Consider the following 10209-nt stretch of genomic DNA (forward strand, 5'->3'; position numbering starts at 1 on the left):
CCTGGATCCAGTTCAGCTAGCACACTGGCTTGTGTTTCACTCCACTCAACCCATGTAAATCATAGCAAATGTCAGTCTTAACCAGTTACATGAAAGCAACGTGGCACCAAAAAGACAATGTGCACGCTTACTTTTTTCTACCAATTTCTGCCTTGGTTCTTCCTGGAAACTCTACGCAGATGTCATCAGAATTAATTCAGACTGTTTGACTAAATGGCTTGTGGCAACTGTTTACTTTTAGAGTATATTATAATGCTTACAGTCATCATAAACCGACAAAGGGCTACAATACAGATGGTGGCACTTAGGCCAAAGATGTTGATACATCACATTACCAAGATAAGGAAATAAAATAGCCAAGATACTGAAAAAGACCAGAATACATTCTTTCCTTCTTCCAAATTTTAGGAAATTGAAATCACTGCATTTTAAAAAGCATGATATGTATTTCAGAGCATTTCTTGTAGGAAGCACCCATTTTTTGCCATTGAGTTTCAGTGACAATTACTGACTGAGATTCCAGCAGCTGAACCTAGTATTAAAACTGTGGTATTCACCCAAATAGAGCTAATCTCAGAAGAACTTCATAGCCTCAATTAATTTGACCTGTCGGGTGCCCCGCCCACCCCCCAATTCCTCAAATTCCAGCAGCTGCAGGTTGCTCAACTCATACCAAACTCCCAAAGTACACAAAATAAACGATTACTTTATTGGATCACACCCTTCAGCAAAGGAAAGAGATGCTCTCAGGTTCACTAAATCTGATGCAAACCACAAGAAAAGGTAGTGGTAGATCCATACCTAACAGCTCACTTACCTACGACACAAGAAATCATATTAAGACCATCTTTTGTTTGTAGGAATTCAACATTTTAGCTCTAGAAGAGCAGCCTGAACTATCCCTACAGCTCCTTCAGTCTTCCAAACTACACTTTTATAAGGGCGTGAAGTAGAAGCCAGGTCCCCACCAATCCCAAGTTAGTATTGGGATCATTAGGGCAGAAAGGCATGCCTGCTTCCTGACCCAGCAGTGAAACACATTTAAATGAACACACAAAGCTCAACCTCTGAATAACACATAGTTTGGTGATGAGAGCACTCCCCTGGAAGGTGAGAGATGCAAGGGCAGAAACCCTGGGGGATGGAACTGATCTCCTATATCCTGGCCAAGTTCTCTAACCACAGAGTAAAAAGCAAGGAACCATTAGCTTCTGCTGCCACAATACCCTGAAAAGGCTAATGGCAGAATTGACAGACATCTTAATTACAACAGGTACTGCACACCAGCACCTAGAAAACATTGATTTGTGTTCTTCACTTTTTTCTTGCAGAATTATTAATATATTAGTAAATAGAGCCTTTGCATTGGAGCAGAAACTTTTTTCCCTTTGCTAATCAGAGTCATGATAGATACGTACATTCAAGTAACTGTAAACTTCAACTAATCCCCTGTTCTTTGCCTTATTTGTCTTTCAGCACAGTGCTGTAGGCAGAGTCCCTGCCTACATGACATGCAGTCTGAAACAGCAAAACCTTGAGGGAGGATAACAAGTGAAGGGAGACTGGTACTGAAAGACAAACATATTAACTGTAAACCTGATATTCACAAATTTACTGAGGTTTAAGTCACTTTTCTGATGTCAGATACTCACGCACATTCATACAATGACATCCTTGTCCTCAGGAGGCTTCTAATGAACATTAAAATGGAACGTGGTCAGTAACTTCAGTTCCTGAAAAATGTTAAGATTAAAAGACCAGACTCCATGTTTGGATGCCAAGCCTTCACAACAGACTTTAAACAGCAGCATGACAGAACTTCAACTATATGCTTTTCAATCTGTGGCCTAAAAAGAGCAATACTTCAAAAATTCAGGTGACTGATTCTGTTTGTTTCTGTTGGAAACTGCCTCCCATCCTCAAAACACCTTAATCAGGCAGCGAAGGTCTCTCAACCTAAACTGAGCAAAGCAAGTAAGAAATCCTGAATGCAAAAAATGATTTTACTAGTACTTGACAAGTTCTGTCAACAAGCTGTAGCTCCTCTTACTCCCTGCCCTCCCACATACACATCTAAATTCAGCCAACTAAGACTTGAAAGCACTACCTCAGTCTTCTGGAAGAGACTGTATTTTAATTCATGGCAGCAGCATGTTAAATGCTTAAATGCCATGAAAGCAAATTCTCAGACCTCTGAATCTAGAAAGACTTCTAACACCAACTGATTTGCGTTCTCCCAGGAGCAAAGATGGCATCGTACATGTACTCCAAAACCCAGTAGCTTTATTGATTACTCCGACACATCACTAGACTTAATTTCCGTGCCCTTTGCATCATATACAGAAGTTTCTAAATATATAGCCATTTCACTCATCAAACATTTGATGGCTAATACAAGAATCATAGCACTGATTAAAACATTTAAGAGAGTTCAGTTGTTTATAAGATTAGTGACTCAGTACAGCAGCTTCTTTTTTTGTTCTCAGCTTACCCTCCCAGTCTGTCTCCTAATCATCACCCTGACAGGACATGCATGCGTTGCAACCCATATTACTCTCATACAACACTCTGAGAAAGGAAAAATTAAAAATATATTGGATTTTGGGGTAGAAATCTCCTTCCCTCTTCACATTTGAAGGAAGCTGTGAAAATCTTTTGTGCATTCAATAGGCAAAAAAAAAAGAACAAAGCAATCTCTATTACCAGACTGGGCAACAATCAAAAGGGAGGGGGTGTTACATCAGGCCTTGAAAAACACTAAACACCTACTAACTGAAGATAAACAAGACATGCTACACAAAAAAGTCTCACCACAAGGTGCTAGGAATTAAGGAAAGAGCAAGTATTTCACAAAGTAATGATCTAGGTCCTGCTGCTTCCGTACTCATCTGTTCTAATGCTTCCAACAGCTTGGTGCCTGAAGATAAAATCCCTGGCATTTACCAACCTCTTACACACATATACACTGGTGATGGGCAAACAGCTCTTCCCATGTTTGTTCCCACCTCTGTTGTAGCAGGAACTTTTGTCACTACCCAGTCCCATTTCCTTGCTGGAATACAGACAGGAAGCAAAGGGAAAATGGGCATTCCACAATCCCTTTCCCTTCTCAATCCATTCTACTTGCAGGAAATACTCTTCAGTTCTCATTCAATCTAGAAAACGAGGAGTAACCATGCGATGCACCAGTTGTGCTCCTGTGTGGCTTGCAGATTTCACTAACACAGCATCATACATAGCTCTCAACTTCCTTCTATTATTGTAAATACTTGACACAGAAAGTTTCTCTCCTTGCCACTGACAAGCACCACATTCAAACACCCTCTTTTTTAAGAAAGTGCATATCCCTTGAAAGAGCATTTCCACCAGGCACCGATCCCAAATTTCACATTAAAATTAGGTTTTCCAGAATTGCAGTATTCAGTTACACCAGGAAAATTCTCCGCAGATCCCGCTTTCACAGAGAACACACCTATATCTGAAATACTGGGTCAGCAAGACTAGTTAAGACATCAGAAGAGCTAAATCAAAAGACAGATGGTTATAGGTGTGGGCATCACTGAAGAAAAAAGAACAAAAAAGAGAAGTGGTTGATGCAAAAAATAACTCTCAAGAATAGTGACAAAAGACAGCTAACATATTTAACATGACGAAGGGGATGAAGGAAAAGCGTAAATACCTCCTTCTAATATCTTAATAAAAGAAAGTAATTGCAGTCAATTTCATCTGGTAAGTAGAAGAAAAATATAAAACCACTTTAAAATCTCAGATTTACTTTTACAAAGCAGTAAATACAGCAAAATGAGAATCAGTTCTCACCTCTTCAAAACATCATCATTAACAGAGACGTCAGTCACTGAAAAAAAAAGCCCTGCTGTTCACAGGCTTTTGTGAGTGCTGATGTCCAGCCATCCTGGTCTGCCAGGTACTTCTGATGCATCCCAGACAGTTTATTACAAAATCAAACCTAAAATAAACCTTTATCGTATCTTACGAAGCCTCAGTGATTCTATGATGTGTGTTGATAGCTATGCACAAAAAGAGGCGTGATCAAGCCTCGCACTCTTAGAAGCGCTACTGCGGCCAGGAGCCAATTCACTTCTTTACAAAGGCAGGTACATGAAAGGGTTTTTTCTCCATGTCAAATGAAGCGTTTTCAGATGTGAAATGAGGTTCTGCACAGCTGCAAGACACTACAGCCAGGAACACGGACAGCACTCATTCTGAGACAGCGGCCTCTACAACACAGAAACAGGGCCAGGTCCAGCAAATGGACAGGATGCCACCTGCCAACTTCCCTGCACGAATTCCTGGACACAATTGTGGACAACCCTTCTGTACAGAACTGCTGGTTTCCTCAGCAGGCAAAAATGCACATTTTCCCCAGAAGCATGAAAGCAGTAGCCAGTTCAATGCTGAGCTGCATTGCCATCATCAAAAATAAACAAATGCGAGATCGTTGCTAGAATTAAACATGCACCCACAGAGAAGAGGGCACAAGTTATACAACAGGACTCCTTAGTCTGACATTGGATTTTTGCTCTTCCCATAGCTCCCAGGCAATGTGGATCACAAGTCAAAATGCAAACAGGAATCTCAAAAACACAAAGACACATTAGTGAATATGACACCAAATTAGTGTTTTGAGACGTAAGCTTCATATCCTCATCCTGTTGCAATCTCAATACTGTAAGCAAGAACTGCCATTCTTGTGATCCACTAGCAAGCAGTGAAGAATAACTTAATCCCAACTTCATTCCCCTAAAACAGGAAATCTAAAGGAGAGTTAATCCTCCTCCCAGCCTTTGCTAAAGGCCTTCCCTTGGAATGTTACTATGGCAAAGACACTCATTCAAAAAAGCAAAGATCAAAGTAATGTACAACTGACATTTTGTTTCATTTCTGAAGAAAGCTGACAAGCCCAGGGTAATTTACAAATGTGTAATTCCAACCTGCAACTAAAACACACCAAGACAATAGCTCACTAGACACATCTAAGTGAACTACATTAAACTGCCCAAATCTGTAGCAACATCCATGTACTGTAACAATATGTAGTTAGTCCTTTACGCCAAAGAAGCTTTCTTTTTGCTGTTGTTTCAAAGCACAGCAGATCACTGCCTGAACTGAGCTTGTGAAACAAAACAAGAACATCTAAAAAGCAGAAGAGCAACAAGTATATTGGTTCCTGACAGAGAAGTGACAGAACATGGGAGAAGGGACTGCCAAAGTCCCAACATGAGGCAGAACAGAAATCTCCATTGGGTTCCAAGTTTTGAAAAAGTGATGGGGAAGATTTCCAGAAGCATTCAGAACAGGAATATTCCTTGCACATTCAGACCCTTCTCCACATTCAGCACACCCCAAAGGCAAAAACTGGGATTTAAGTCCTTTGTTAATAAGGGTATTGTAACATTTGTCCCCCCCTTAAAAGAAATACATCTAAGAAACAGCTCTGGATGATATCACTGGAACGCATTCAAAATGCAATGAGAGTATCAGAGCTGAACTGCTGCAGTGGTCAGGTCCATAGAGCTGATGCAAAAGGCAAGTTATCTGAGATATTTTGGTTGTGATCTGTGACAATACAAAACCCCGGAATTACATGATGAAACCAAACCCTGTCTCTTTGATCCACAGCCAGCTAGGCCTGAGATAGTGTCAGGACACAGAAAAAAATGCCCTCTCATTTGCTATACTTCATGTCTTCCCACAGGAACTGGTCTCTTCCTCCTCATTCCATTTCCTGTACACAGAACAAGCCCATTGTCACTACGTGAAAACACACACACACATGCCACTGACTTACCAGCTAGCATACACTGACATAAATCCCCCTTTCGGCAGAGCTATCACCTGCGGCCTCGCAGTGTCAGCAGCACTGTCCGTGCTCCCGGCCCAGCGGATGGCTGTGCACCAGCTCCGGCCAGGCAGGGATGCAGCTCACCTAAGGAGACCTCCGGGACAGCGCAGGATGACAGCCACACTAACGCTCACAGCTCCCGCTCCGGGCTGCCAGCGGGGGGGATCCTCGCAGCCCAACCGCCCCATCCCCTCGCCCGCGCCGCGTCCCTCCTCCCTTTCCCCTAATCCCTCCTACTCAGCCGCACTCCAGCCTCGGGCCACAGCCCCTCCGCCAGCAGCTCCCTTTATGCCCCAGCCCCCACCGCAGCGGGCAGTCCCGCGGCGAGAGGCCCGGCCCGGCGCTCGGGACCCCCTTCCCGCGGCGGGGCCCCGCTCGGCACGGCCCGGCCGGAAGGAGGCCGGCTCGAAGCACCCCCTGCGGCCGGCATGGCCCGGCCCTCGCCGGGGCCGCCCCCCCACCGCCGCCGCCGCCGCGGCCCGCAGCGCCCGCGCCCGGCCTCAGCCCCGCGGCTCACCAGGAGTAGGTCTGCTCCGCCATGGCTGCGGCTGGGCGGCCGGCCGGCTGGGCTGTGCGGGGCGGCCGGGCCCCGGGCTCCTCCTCCGCCTCCTCCTCCGCCTCCTCCTCCGCCTCGCAGGCTCCGGGGCTCAGTGGCGGCCCCGCTGCGGCTCCCGGCCCAACATGGCGGCGGCTGTGAGGAGGGAGGGGAGCGAAGGGGGGGTCCCCGCCCGGGCGGGGAGGGGATGGCGGAGAGGGCGATGGTGGTGGCAGGGGGAAGCGGAGGCTCAGCAGCCGGGACGCAGGGCCGCGCTGGGGCGCCGGCGGGGCCTCATGGCCGGCGAGGCGGCGGCGGCGGCGGCGAGGGGCGGGGCGGGGGCGGGGAGGCGGCGGGCACCGGGCGGCCGGGGCAGGCCGCGCCGCGCTCGCGCACGGCGGAGGCGGGACCGCGCCGAGGGGCGGGGCCGGGCGGTGCGAGGGGTCACGTGCCCACAACACCCTCACGTGCCGACGCCGGCCGCGCGCAGGCGCCGTGAGTGGCAGAGGAGGCGGCTGGAGGGGCGGGCGGGCTGGAGGGGCCGGCCGGCTGTAGGGCCCGGGCGGGCTCCGCGCCAAGCCGTGCCCGGTGCCCGGTGCCCGGTGCCCGGAGGAGGGAGCGGGCGAGAGGGGCGGAGCTTCCCCCGCTAGCGGAACGGAGCGCCAGCGGCGGGCGGGCAGCGTCGAGCGCCCAGAGCCGGGGCGGTGCCTTTGTTCCCGCTAGGCCGCACGCGTGGGCTCGGCCCCCGGGAGCCGAGCGGGCCCCGGTGCCGCCGAGCGGGACGCGGCTGCTCTCCCCGCGGCGCTGGCGTCTCGCAGGGGGACGGGACCCCCAGGGCGTAGGGCCGCCGTTGCGGCGGGTTTCCTCCTGGAGCAGGGGTAGGTGCGGAGTTCAGGTCGGGTAACTCAGGTGTTCAGATTCACTGTGTGTTTCCGGAGACTGGTACGTCTTGGGATTTGTTCTCTTTTAAAGCAAGCGAATAGGATCAAACGCTAAAAGTGTGCTGTAAAGGAAGGAAAACAACACTCAAATTAGATGGACCAGATAAAATTCATATGCTTCACGTTATCACCAGCCCTATATCGAACAGAGGCAAATCCCAGGCAGAGGAACCATCAGTGCGTGGTATGGGCCTTGTCTCTCTCCCTGTTTTCTTTGGTGCTGCTGCCAAACCTTCCTTCCTTATGTTTCTGCCAAATGCAGAACCAGTGGCCTGTCTTAGGCGTGCTCACTCGAGGATTTCTCACCTCCTGTTATTTCACTTCAGTGATTTGTGGGAGTGGGGCTTTGGGGAGTTCAGAGCAATTGTTCCAGTCCAGCTGTGCAGTCTCATTCATTGTTCCTTCCAGTGTGGGAGGGAGAAGAGCCAGTTTTAACTTGCAGCTGGAGGTGAGTAACAGCATCAAAAATAGAGGAGAACGATGCCCAGGTCTGGTAAAAATAGGTATAAATTCTATGCCTTAATAGAATTTTGCAACATTAATGGGACTTTCTTACTGCATCTACAGAGATGCCACATGCCTCTAAAATGGCATTTGGATCCCACTGGAGTTTATTGCTGTTAGTTAATTAAATAAATTATTTTCATTTTGTCCATCTCATTTATGCTTTTAAATGGATAAAACCTGCGGCTGGTGAGTAGTCATGACACAGGTTTCAAAGTAAGGAACATCTCATTTCTTTTCAGTTCTGTTACCAGCTGCCTGCGTAATCTTAGGTGCTCCCTTCATCTCTGCTTAGTTCCTTCATCAACAGAGGGGAAACTGCACTACGTCACAGCTACCTGAGGTTCTGGGGCGCTGCCAAAGGAAGATGCTGCATACGTGACAAAGGCTTACTTGGTCTCGGTGCAGGGGATATCTGGGATACTTGTGCTTCAGCTAAGCAGCGCTGTTGGAAAGACGGTTTTGGACTTGGAAGGCTTCTCCCCCTGTATGCCTGTATCTTCAGGCATTGAGAACAAGCCATGTGGGTTGTTGTCACCTCAGCATTCAAACCCTCTGTGATTTTCACAGCCCTTTGGCCTTGAGGACAGGAATGACCTTAGAGCTCCTGGCATTATCAGCTCTCCACCTACTTACAGAAATCTGCTTGAGATTTAGATTTATCAGCTATGAGGTGGCAATACTCAAAGTACCATGACTGACTGGCTTTCTGGGATGCCTACTGGAGTCACATTGGCAGCGAGGTGTGCAGGAAGGAGTTGAAGGTGAGGAATGCTAATATGTCCTCTCATCCAGCTCAGGCTGGGCTACCTTGAGAAGCTTCCTCACCTATTTGACCATATGCCTCTTAGCCTTTCAGCTTCCACCCCATTTGCAGCACTTGTGCCAGTCTCGGTAGACACAGGAAATGGTGGTGGGTGGGATACAAGGAGAGAGGGGCGAGTCGTGCAGAATCCTGAGCTGTGGGGTACACAGCAGAGTCATCTGGCTTTTGTTGGGAATTCTGCTGTTTCCGTGTACACACATCTCCTCTTAAAAAAGTGCTCAGGCTCTGTGTAGCACCTGCACAATGGAGAAGTTCCCTGCTTGTATTCTATGTCAACATAGCTGGAGAATCTACAGTGGCAATTAGAAAATGGACAAACAATGTGGAATCTCCACTGTGCTGCATCCCTAGTGTCTGTAGGATGCCTGTTCATCCTACCCTTTTCACTGGCTGTGACAGAGCAAATGCAAGAGGAAAAAAGAACCTCTCCATCCTTTTAAATTGATGCAGAGAAAGATAAATCGGTGCTTCAGCCTTGTCTTGGTACTAAAGAGCTTTTCTTATTTTCTCGCTGAGATTAGGAGGTAAAACTGATACTTATCTATGAAACGATATCCCTGCTTCATGTCCATATTGAAATAGATTCCAGTTTTTCAGTCTTGCAAGATTTCCAGCACATTAATTCAGCACAAATGATTTACAGTTGATGAACAATTAAAGTGTATTTCTTTTTCATCATCTCAGGCTCTGTGACTGGATTACTAAATGATTTTTCAAGCTTTCTCTGTCATTACAGGTTAGCAGTGGGATGAATTCACAGGAGAAATTTCTTCCTGCTTGCAGACCCAGCATCTGCTCTTACTGCAGATCAGAGCAGGACTGGAACTCCCCAGATAATCTTCTCAGCATAGCTTTTGTACAGTATTTCTTTGGACCTACAAGAAAGCTTTACTCTGAATTTCAGTTTATTCTGACATTACAAAGTCCTGCCACACTACCTGTTCTGTCTGGAACATTTGATGTAGACAGATGTGTCAGGGTATTTCAAAACCAGCAACAAACAGGATTTCTTTTTTCTTACATTTGGAAGAGTAATCTTCTTAATGAGTTCACTGGGGTAAGTGTGGCGGGGGAAAATCAGATTAAGGTACTGGTTACAAAGAGTCATCGCCTCCAAATTGCTTAAATGTCATTAGGTGACATTTAGCTAACGTCTTGATTCTGCTATGCTGGAGGTGGAAAGAGAACCAGAGCAGCTTCACGTAGGCACTTCACCTTTCAGGAAAGGACATGACAGGTATAGTTGTCAACACTGCTTGGTTTTGGGAGGAACAAATAGCATGGAAATGAACAGAAAGGGAAGGCAAAAAAACCAAACCAAGAGATGCAGTTTTGTCAGGATAGCTGAGAGCTACACTAGGCTATTCTGCTTGTAATGTCCTTGTGGATTCCCCTCCATGAAAAGAATTGAAATGTGCACTGACCAGTACGTGTGACATGATTCTCTTCACTACCACCTAGTGGAAAACTCCTTCACTAACCGAACTTCACAGTTGCTCCTGCTTTGCAATCTCATCCTCACCCTGATGGTAGAAACAGT

General features: G+C 47.1%; 1 protein-coding gene across 2 annotated transcripts in view; it reads right to left on the bottom strand.

Annotated features, from left to right (window-relative positions):
• Positions 1-6731, bottom strand: part of SPPL3 (signal peptide peptidase like 3) — a 58981-nt gene extending 52250 nt beyond the window's left edge. Inside the window, exon 1 of one of the 2 annotated variants that reach the window (XM_065693024.1) lies at positions 6381-6731. In XM_065693024.1, coding sequence (XP_065549096.1) covers positions 6381-6403 — 23 coding nt within the window. In that variant the 5' untranslated portion in view covers positions 6404-6731. Of the gene's footprint in view, positions 1-5809; positions 5936-6380 lie in introns of those variants that run through there. The other variant, XM_065693025.1, reaches the window with a different exon arrangement.
• Positions 6732-10209: the final 3478 nt, after the last annotated feature.

This window comes from Lathamus discolor, chromosome 12 (genome assembly GCF_037157495.1).
Source record: "Lathamus discolor isolate bLatDis1 chromosome 12, bLatDis1.hap1, whole genome shotgun sequence".
In the NCBI taxonomy this organism is placed as follows: Eukaryota; Metazoa; Chordata; class Aves; order Psittaciformes; family Psittacidae; genus Lathamus; species Lathamus discolor.